General features: G+C 37.0%; 1 protein-coding gene and 1 long non-coding RNA gene across 2 annotated transcripts in view; one reads left to right on the top strand and one right to left on the bottom strand.

Annotated features, from left to right (window-relative positions):
- Positions 1–11474, top strand: part of LOC121378446 — a 50844-nt gene that overhangs the window by 24950 nt on the left and 14420 nt on the right. Inside the window, exons 5-6 of the mRNA XM_041506619.1 lie at positions 8446–8546; positions 11203–11343. Coding sequence (XP_041362553.1) covers positions 8446–8546; positions 11203–11343 — 242 coding nt within the window. The remainder of the gene's footprint in view (positions 1–8445; positions 8547–11202; positions 11344–11474) is intronic.
- LOC121378448 lies at positions 1127–7363 on the bottom strand. Its single transcript, XR_005958730.1, has 2 exons — positions 6706–7363; positions 1127–3615 (listed from the first exon to the last, which is right to left on the bottom strand). It is a non-coding gene; the product is annotated as an uncharacterized LOC121378448 (long non-coding RNA).

Raw genomic sequence — 11474 nt, forward strand, 5'->3', positions numbered from 1 at the left:
TAAGATGCCAGCATGATTTTTGTTTTTAATTTTGATCATTAGCCATGTATAATCAATGTGTAGAAATGTTGAAAGAAATATTGGCTTTGGGTGCACAGTCCAATTGTCTTGGTGCCCTCAAACATTTCCTCAGACCCAAGGCCAAAATCACCTTGCCATGAATTACTTTTATTTTATTCTACCACTGTTTATCTGGTTAGGATTGCAAAACATTTTTCTTCTTGTTTATAACTGCAAATATGACCACACCGTCCCCAATCTCATCCCTGTCTATGCCAGCAGTGGTGTCACAATCAATTAAAGTGAGTTTTCTATGGTAACTTATTGCATTCAACTTCCCATTAAATCATGTTATATAACTGGTAAAATTCACAAATTATCACACAAACTGCTCCAAACAGAACAGTAGCAAAATAACACTATATTGCTTCGAAAACACATCTCTAGGCATTTATATTTCAAAATTTTCCTGGACTGGCATGCCCCAGACTCCCCTAGATATCTTGCTCCCTCTGTTTGCCAAAGGTAAACTCAAAGTTGCCCTTTTTATCATTTTGGAACCCCACCCTTTTAAAAATCCTAGATCGGCCCTTGGTGTATGTACATGTATTTAATGAAAGAAAGAAAGAAAGAAATGTTTTATTTAACAACACATTCAATACATTTTATTTACGGTTATATGGCGTCAGACATATGGTTAAGGACCACACAGATTGAGAGAGGAAACCTGCTGTCGCCACTTCATAGGCTTTTTTTTTCATTTAGCAGCAAGGAATCTTTTATATGCACCATCCCACAGACAATAGTACATACCATGGCCTTTGATATACCAGTTGTGGTGCACTGGCTGATACGAGAAATAGCCCAATGGGCCCACCGACGGGGATCGATCCCAGACCGATCATGCATCGAGTGAGCGCTTAATGGTAATGAAGTAACGTTCAAATCATTTTCGAGACATTATTTATTGGCTATTTGTAAACAGTATGAGATGATTTGCAAATTTATAGTGTTTCCACATGAATCACAAATTTTAACCATTTACAAACTTTTCAATGGGTTAGTGACCATTTTGTTTAGTAGGTTTTTTTTACAAGTATATATTTGTTAAAAAAAATTATACCTGTAAGTTTACAGAATTATTTAATATTTACAAAAAGCATAAATGATAAACATACATGGACACTTCTATAATAAACATACACAAGATTAGCACTGCAGTAACATTTTTATATGGATAACAATCGAGGTACATTGTAACATAACACACACAGTTTTCAGATACAACTACATGTAAATTTGTTATGCGATGGAGGTAGCATTCATGACAATATATTTACTGTCAGTTTTTGTCTGTGGTTAATGTCAAATGCTTGGGTACCAAATTCAATCTTTTCATCACAATTCCAATCAGTTCACCTCCAGGTTAATTGTTCTTACACCAGAAGATGACCTCATCATAGCTACATGTATATTATGTAATAATAAACCAAAAATTGTAAGAAAAATAAACAACAACAACAACAAACACAGGCAAAAAAACTAAATTGAATACATTTTTGGGGGGGAGCATGGATGTATCAATTCCCCGCTGCCCCATAAACTTTGCTTGCCACAGTCTAGACCCCCCCCCCCCCCCCCCCCCCTAAAATATCCTGCACATGCACCTGAAACAACAAATTACAAACATACAAAACCCCCAACATAATTGGCTCTGACCTGCTTGGTTAGCTTGGAGAGCAGGATGTACATTTCTAGTTCAATCAACCAGTAGAAAGGTGCCAGAAAGACGTGCTAGATAAACTGTCTAACACACCTCCCCTACTCAGTAATCCACCCTTTTCATTCATCAATAGGTCTCGTTGTTTAGGAGGTAGATGCCGTTGCTACCTTTTCGTTATGTCATTCCATAATCAAGGGTAGCACATGACTTGACGTAATGTGTAACACCGCATGCATTCCTTCTAGCGACGTAATATACATCAGCTGTGAGCAGCGTCGTGACATCACAGTACAAAAATAGAGTGCATTTACTTTAATAATTATACTAAAATTATAAGTATAATTGAAGTAGAAAATATTTCTGGCACTCGTCCTTTTGTAGAGGTTTTTTTTTCGACACTTGTCTGAAGAAAATCAATCCTTGGAGCTCGCTAAAGCTTGCTGCAACTATTGATTTTCTTGAGACTCATTTCAGAAAAGCCATCAACAAGAGGACTCGTGCCACAAACTATTAGTATAGCTCAATGATTTTTTATTTGGGATTGTCTGACAGTTTAACAAGAACAGTTGCCACTCTGAATACTAAAGTCGTTTGCAGGAGTCTGGTAGGCTGCGCCATCTCCATTTTAATTTCTACCAGAAAATAACTTGAGGATGCGTAATAATAATTTAAAAAATACCTCAGGTGCCCCTACTACTACTAGGTGGTTATAGGTTTGAAATCTTTTGAAATTGAACACTGCATTTCATGTACTTTGATAAATTTTAAACAGCAGTGCAATTTTATCCGTCGTTACCCTCTGGTACCACCGTTATTAGACTAAGTGAACACATTAAGTTAAATGACCACAGGACAGTTAAACTAAGTGGACCTATTAGGTTACGCATATTTCTCTTTCCAATCTGTGATATTTTGGGCCATTTGTTGGAATTGCATTTATCACACACAAGTACTGGTATATGTTTGTGTAATAGCTATTGAATCAGTAATATGATTTGAGAAGTCGTTAAAACATTTCTTTCTTTTTTTATACACATATTTCTGATCTGCCTCCAGTATATTACACTTCCCTTGTCCAACACCTTAAAACTGTGAATAAACATTCTTCATCTTTATATTTGAATATTTGAACTTCACCTCCAATATTTTACACTTTCGTCTATGTTATATGGCACATTTTTGTAAATAATCTAACACTGAATTACTTCTTCACACATCAGACTGCGAATTTTAATTTAACAGGCTTGTGTGTTTCTGAAAATTCCAGACTTTTTAAGTCAGAAAACTTAAGATTATAAGATGGAATCCTAAAAAATATATACACTCTGTGTACAGCATTTTCATAATTCAGGCAGAATAAATTCAGGCAGAATCTTCACAAAATGACAATCTCCAAATCCAATGTCCACGCTCCTACGTGATGGTATTAGTATTAGCTGCAGACTTGTTGTCCACAACTGTCAGTTCTATGTCTGAGTTACAAACAGGAGAACTTGTAGTTTTTTCAACACCATCCCATGCTGTTTCCATGCTTGTTTGACTCTGAGGCTGAATTAACACTGGCATCGGTTGTTGCTCATCTTTGTCGTTAGGTGTTACTGGCGTTATCACTGCAGATCCATTTTCATTGTGAGAATACTTCAGGTGTTTGTGGTTTTTGTGTGTCGTTCGACTAGCTGCTGCTGCGTATTCGACAGTTTCCGCTGCGTCCACCATAGTTCCTGACAGACACAGGTTACAACACAGTGCGCACGGCAAAGCGCTGTCGGGCGAATCACAGCAGTTACAGCACCCATCACAGTCACAGTCACATCCGTCACAGTTGCAGTCAGACATTTTCAGACATCAGACATTTAAATGTGATCCTTGTTGGCGTCTGGTTTGCACTATGTCTAAAATAAATTTGAAAAAATTTAGTAAGATTTTCCTGATTCCCCCATCCCTCCCTATTTCAGCCAGTGCCCCACACAACTGATCATTAAAGCAAAAAAATGTGACATAAATGTGTAGTCCTGTCTGTAGGAAAGTGCATTTACAAGATCTTTGTGAAACAGATTAATTTTTTTTTTTAATTTATTAGGATTTTTTTTTTTTTTAATTGTGTGTGCAATGTTTTCAGTTTTCTGCAATTTAAAAAAAACATATCATATTCCTGTCAATTCTGCATAGAGGCCAGCATGTTAGACCAAGTACAGGCCTAACCCAGGGGCCAATCTTATACCCGACCATCAATATTAAACTTTCCAGGGTTTTTCATTATCCATTTTCATCTTAAAGGAAGGGACAATTAAGGCATTTGGCCTGGTATGCATATTCAATGATATATAATGCACATTATTGCTTAATATCAACAAGTATAATCATATAGTTAATTAATAAAACGGTTAAATGTGACGGCTATTATATATAACGGGCGCAGCCATTATGTACCCTCTCAGTGAGTACACCCTCTGGCGAGCTGGTGGTTATGTAATACTTAACGCGTAACGTCAGGAATGAGCCTTAGAGAAACACAATATACCTGATTTTTGCGGGATGATAAATAGTCATACATTGCAATGTTCTGTAATAATACACATCCCAGTAAGGCAGCAATAAGTATATTCAGCACTATATATATTATTTTTCAATACAAAATAAAATACCATTGTCAAAGTGGCAACACCACAAGTCGAAATAATTAACAATGTTTTGTCCATTCATTAACCTATGTACTGAAATGATACACGGAGTGTTTTCTTAGTTAATTGGTCTATGCTGTTAGTTGCTTCTACCTGAGATTCCTGATTGGCAGGTGTGTATTTGATTGGTAACCAGATGAGCCAATTAATTAACACTGTCTAGACACAAAAATACATACTGGTATTGTGGAATATTACCTGTCACCCCTAAAAATGGTAATGGACAAGGTTTATTACTGTAAATAGTTCTGTAAAATTATTGATTTAAGTAGACTTTTCCATCTAAAACCACAGAACTGACCAATTACGTACATGTAATCCCAAAGAAAAGAAAATTATCACTTGGGTATCGTGGGTTGTCATTTTTTCTCCAACGTATCATATCAATAGGCCTAATAGTGTACATTTTTCCATTATTTAACAGAGAAAATACTATAACCCCATTTTGTTCCGTTAATACAACTTGAAATATATTTAGTTAAATAGTTTATTATATTGTTACGTCATTTATGCTTTTTTACAAGTCAGTTTGATCAAAGAGAAGCGCCTTGTCGAAAATTACTGCTTTTGTTTACACTGTACATACAGGAGATGGTCAGGAGCTGACGTCACTTCGCCCCAAGCTATCCCACCGGACGTAACAAAATGGCTGCCCTCAGTTAGCATGAATAATCATGATTTTTTATTAACTCTAAAATTACGCGTTCTTCATTTGCTAAAGTGTCAGTATGTGTTGGTGGTCCGGGTATACATCTTTCCAACACATAAGGCTTTTCTTTGAGTTGACCCTACCTTTAAGTGGAAGATATGTTAAGAGAGAAGTATGGTTCCTCTAGAAAGTTCTATGTGTGTGTGTGTGTGTATATATATATATATTTATCATATAATATCTTACTTTTTCAGTGCAATCAAAGTAGGTGATATTTTTCAGATCACATACTTTAAGAATTTGATAACTTTGCAAATTAGATGTAAATTAATGGAGGTCATGGCACTAGGTTTATTGACATTTAAGCAAACATACTAGGGTGACACTCCATAATTGACATATGCATTCATAGTCATCAAATAAAAACGCTAGCTGCATTCTGTCACCCCTTAAAAATGCGTTTCTAAACTCTAATTCATAAATAAATATACAAGTTTTGTATTGTTATCGCAAAACTAAACGTTATTTGTATGTACTGCACTTCAACAAATGATTTAACGAGTATATTTATTGAAAATCTACTCTGAAATACTCGAGTCGAGTTGGGCTTATAACCTATATTTTTGTCATCATATCTTGCCAATGTATACTGTGATTGCTGGATAAATAAATATGTATGTAATGTATGTATGTATGTATTGATGTATGAATATCTATATATTGTATGTATGTCGAGGTTGACTGTTACATACATAGATATTAACGCACTGGCACAGGGGATAATTAAATCCTTTCTGGCCTCACAAATTGTCCCATGTCGTTACTGGGACTCGAACCTGTGGCACCGAATCACCCGCAAATTGCAAGACTAACCATGATACGCTCTGAGCTATGTATGTAATGTAATGTATGTAATGTATGTAATGTATGTATGTATGTATGTAATGTAATGTATGTATCTATGTAATGTATGTATGTATACACATGAATTTATTTTTAAATATTGACATGCATCATTTACTCACTACAAAAAATAGGACTAATTTAGTGTCTTGTATAATTAAGATAACCTATATAATGTTACAAAGGTAGCTTGTGTTTGTATTGATTTTTAGCACATTATTATATGTTTGACTGTCTAATTAATGTATTGACAATATTCCCCATGGCCCCGTTCCATGAAGCGTTCTTAACACTTACATTACTTTAAGTGTAGAATGTAGTTTTGCACTTATTGTCCGTCCCACAGGGATTGCATTTTTTTTCATACTATGTAATTTACTATAAGTTATTTATTTCCGAGCCAATTGATTTGTAAATTTCACACGCAAATTGTATTTCTTTGTTAGTTCCAAAACTCTTTTATGGTACTTTTCTTCTTATGTCAAACCAACCTGAAGTTATTTACAATTTTTTTGTTTAATAGAATGATGGGACAGTCTGTAAGATAATATTAGGGTAAGATCACTTTGTGGAACAGGGCCCAGGGTAGTAACAATAAATAAGTACATGATGTTCTCTTTCAAAAGAAAGAATTGGCAATACCCAGAGAAAACAAATTGAGAAAAAGACCCTGCCCCCCCCCCCCCCCCCCCCCCCACCAAAAGAAGAAAAAAAAGAAAAAGGCCGCAAAAATATAATGAATATCATACCATCTTATTTGCTTGTTTCTGTTTCTTTCCATTCTTCTTCCTGTGGTGTGGATAAATGAGGTCACTGGCACACATAGTGAGTCACTCTAACAATATCCGTTTCTCACTTCCAACTGCAACCAACTCACAAATACCACTACATGTAGCTCTTGTTTTTATGGATCTGTACCATAACATTCATCAGACTGTGTTTCTAGGTAGTTTATCTGTGACCAATGATATCTAGTACTAATCTAGCACATCCGCCTGTTTCCCAGCATTGAGAGCCCCAGGCTGTATTGTGTGGTGATGTTTATTGAGACCTCCATGCACTGTTCTCCATGTTATAAACACTTGTTTCCCTTCACAATCTGGCTCCGATGTTTACACAGAGCAGAGCCACCTTGTTAACATTTGGTGATCAATGGCAAACTGCAGACAACTCACTCAGCTGCTGAAATAAAACTAGTCAGACATGGGTAACTGGCCAGCTTGGTTAAACAGATAGGATAATTAATATTCTCTTAAATGGCTTAATATGTTAAATTACTATGTGTGTTGGGGGCCAGTTCATAATTACTAACATGTTCATGAGTGTATAAACCATACCTTGAGTGGGGGATTTAATGCCAGCATATGCTTTTAAAAAGTTTGTTTGTTCTGTTTAACGACACCACACAGTGTTCGAGATCAGGGTATCCCAATATCCCAGGGATACCAGAATTTAATTTTGGATACCAGACTTCAAGAACCCAGTATCCCACTGGGATGCCATATAATACAAAATTCTCAGGTGGGATACCAGATTTTGGAATGTTAGTATCCAACTGGGATACTGGCCAAGAAATTTAATCTCGAACACTGCCACTAGAGCACATCGATTTTTTAATCACCAGGTATTGTTTGGTAATTTTTTACAAAAACAATTCCATTAGTACTAGTAGTAAGGGATCTTTTATATGCACCATCCTACAGACAGGATAGCACATACCAAGGCCTTTGATATACCAGTAATGGTACACTGGCAGGAATGAGAAAAAACCCTATGGGTCCACCGATGGGGATCGATCCCAGACCGACCGTGCATCAGGCAAGCGCTTTACCACTGGACTACATGTATGTCCTGCCCCCTCATATGCTTTTAAAGCAAACGAAAATGTGGATAAAAATATTCCTTACACAATCAGCATTTATCAGTGTTTGACAAATCCTCTAGCTCTTGGTTCCCACTAGTGAATTTGTGGCCTGGGCTAGTGGCAATTAATTATCAACTGTATTACTATAACACATAGGGCACTAGCCAAAGCTTCTGTGAGGGATAGTGACTTTCTCAAACATGTTGAACACTGAATTTATGATGAACATTTAAGGAGAGAGGGATGGGGTGCAAAAATAGATCAGTTTGTGCAAATGTGAAAATTAATTAGCAGCCTGTTTTAAGGAACCATTGCCCATTGATTGGTATATCAGTGGTTGTGGTATGTGCTGTCCTGTCCTGAAAGTGCATATAAAAGATCCCTTGCCACTAATGGAAAAACGTAGCGAATTTCCTCTGAATGAATGAATGAATGTTTAACGACACCCCAGCACGAAAAATACATCGGCTATTGGGTGTCGGATTTCCTCTGAATAAATGAATGAATGTTTAACGACACCCCAGCACGAAAAATACATTGGCTATTGGGTGTCAGATTTTAAGTTAACTAGCCAAAAATAAAAAATAAATTGATTGCTCGACTGAGGAGACATCTTGTGTTGTAGGTGACAGCAAGTCTGGAGTGTACCTGTGTCGACACCCCGATGTACAGCTGCGAGTTGCCGATGGTCGAGATGAAGCCAAGACGTGTATATGTGTCTTCAAGGTAATTCATCATTCATTCATTCATTTCGAGATGAAGCCAAGATGTGTATATGTGTCTTCAAGGTAATTCATCATTCATTCATTCATTTCAAGATGAAGCCAAGACGTGTATCTGTGTCTTCAAGGTAATTCATCATTCATTCATTCATTTTGAGATGAAGCTAAGACGTGTATATGTGTCTTCACGGTAATTCATCATTCATTCATTTCAACTTATTTTCATGCTTATATCCAATTAAGGTTCAAGCACGCTATCCTGGGCACACACCTCAGCTATCTAGGCTGTACATCTGTCCAGGACAGTGGGTTAGTTGTTAATTGTTAATGAGAGCGAAAAGGGTGTAGTGGTATTACACCTACCCATTGAGTCATTACTTAGATCAAGGGCACAGAGTAACGTTTCTAGGGGGTTTGGGGGTATGCTCCCCCATAAAATATTGAAAACAATATGTCCTGAAATGCAATTTCCTGCATTCTACAAGTAAAATTCATCTCTGCCTTAACATTTACTACCAATAATATTTTTTATTGACAATAATATGTAATGCCCATGCCTGAGGGTAATGTTGCATGTAATGTGTAATGTTAATGGTAAAAAAGCTGTAATAGCCAAACTATTTTACACTGGGTCATCCATAAAGTACATAAGCACAAATTGTGGGATTTTTTTTTACCTCTTCTTCTACATTTACACCTTCTGTACATTTGATCATGAACCACCCCTTCCATGTAAGGGCACACACCGATCGGCCATGCACATTTGATCATGAACCACTCCTCCCATGTAAGGGCACACACCTATCAGCCATGCACATTTGATCATGAACCACTCCTTCCATGTAAGGGCACACACCGATCGGCCATACACATTTGATCATGAACCACTCCTCCCATGTAAGGGCACACACCTATCAGCCATGCACATTTGATCATGAACCACTCGTTCCATGTAAGGGCACACACCGATCAGCCATACACATTTGATCATGAACCACTCCTCCCATGTAAGGGCACACACCTATCAGCCATGCACATTTGATCATGAACCACTCCTTCCATGTACGGGCACACACCGATCGACCATACACATTTGATCATGAACCACTACTGCCATGTAAGGGCACACACCTATCAGCCATGCACATTTGATCATGTACCACTCCTTCCATGTACGGGCACACACCGATCGGCCATACACATTTGATCATGAACCACTCGTTCCATGTACGGGCACACACCGATCAGCCATACACATTTGATCATGAACCACTCCTCCCATGTAAGGGCACACACCTATCAGCCATGCACATTTGATCATGAACCACTCCTTCCATGTACGGGCACACACCGATCGACCATACACATTTGATCATGAACCACTACTGCCATGTAAGGGCACACCCAGATCGGCCATGCACATTTGATCATTAACCACAAGGGCACACACCAATCGGCCATGCTGAAAAGTACATTGAATGAAAAATACATCGGATACAGTTAGGATCTTGGATGGATACAGTTAGGACCTTGGATGGATACAGTTAGGACCTTGGATTGAATGTTCTACACCAATAATTTTGAGAAATTCCAGTAATAACATGTTTAGTAGTGTAAATTTGCAACACACTGCTAAATAAAATCATTTAAGTTGTTTTTGACATTCAGTGAATCAATGCTTTGTAGTTCTGCTGCATTTGTCAAATGAACACACTGGCATACGTACTGTCAGCTACACCTCTCCCTCCCCACAGTACACTCTTTAGAGAATAACTAATGAGCTACGAGGAATTATGAATTATCTGTCCTGAGTGAATGTGGGACAGATACTTTGTAACTCTTCATAGTGAGTTGGTTATTCTCTTCATTACCCATTGTCACTTTTAACTGGTTTTTAATATAAAAAATTCCTCTGCTGTCTACACAAAGCCATACCATCCATTACATCATATAATCTTACGTGCATTGCATAACGTAATATGACTAATGTCAACGCGTAATGACGTTCTTTTTACAGCCAAATGTTTACAATACAAAATAATACAACTGAGGTTAAATTAGAATATAATAATTTTTCTAGTGCCGCTGCTTATGAAAATATACCATTTCATGTTTATGAAACAAATGATTAATTTTTTTTTTGGTAAATCTTTGTAGATTATATAGCATAATATGTGTAATCTGACTAATGAATGGAAAGATTATATGAATGAAAGTGAAGTTCCGGCCGTAGCAACCAACCAAACAAACGTCATCATTTTTAAACTAACCAATCGGTGGCTGCAGAAGCAATCTGCACACTGTGCAGAGATAGACAAAATATTATTATTATTATTATTATTATTATTATCTTTTTTCTTTTTTTTATCCCACAAAATAGATAGATAAAATATTACCCTGTATATTTGAGCCCACATGGATAATAATAACTCCCCTCCACTTTGTCTGGGTGTATGTACTTTATGGGGCCCCTAACCAGAGTCAGCAGCTTTACAAAATTTTTAAGAAAGGTTTGCTTTTGCTTTTCTAAGTTTATTTTAAATGTGAAAAATGTATTCAAAAGTCTGAGCCATGTGGCATAAAAACTGAATCCATGCGAAAGCCAAAGAGATGGTAAGTGAGTTTACTAGTTTATTATCTGTTTTTATTTTGTTTTTCAGGTCACACTGGGTAGATGCAAGTCAATGCCAGTGGCGAGTATGGATAGCATTGTGGAACCAACTCCTAACTTCGACTCCCACATATCTGCAACTGTTGCACAGCCCACTGACACACCTACAACACAGATGCTGCGATCCCAGGTTAGTCGTGTTCTTATTATCTCTACAGCATGATGGATAGGTAGCAGGGATGTGACTTTTTGGGCCATTTAACAATTACGTAACAGAGAATTTGTCATTTTTATACCCCTTCCCCTATGTAATGTTAAAAG

Source organism: Gigantopelta aegis, chromosome 8 (genome assembly GCF_016097555.1).
Source record: "Gigantopelta aegis isolate Gae_Host chromosome 8, Gae_host_genome, whole genome shotgun sequence".
NCBI classification, from domain to species: domain Eukaryota; kingdom Metazoa; phylum Mollusca; class Gastropoda; order Neomphalida; family Peltospiridae; genus Gigantopelta; species Gigantopelta aegis.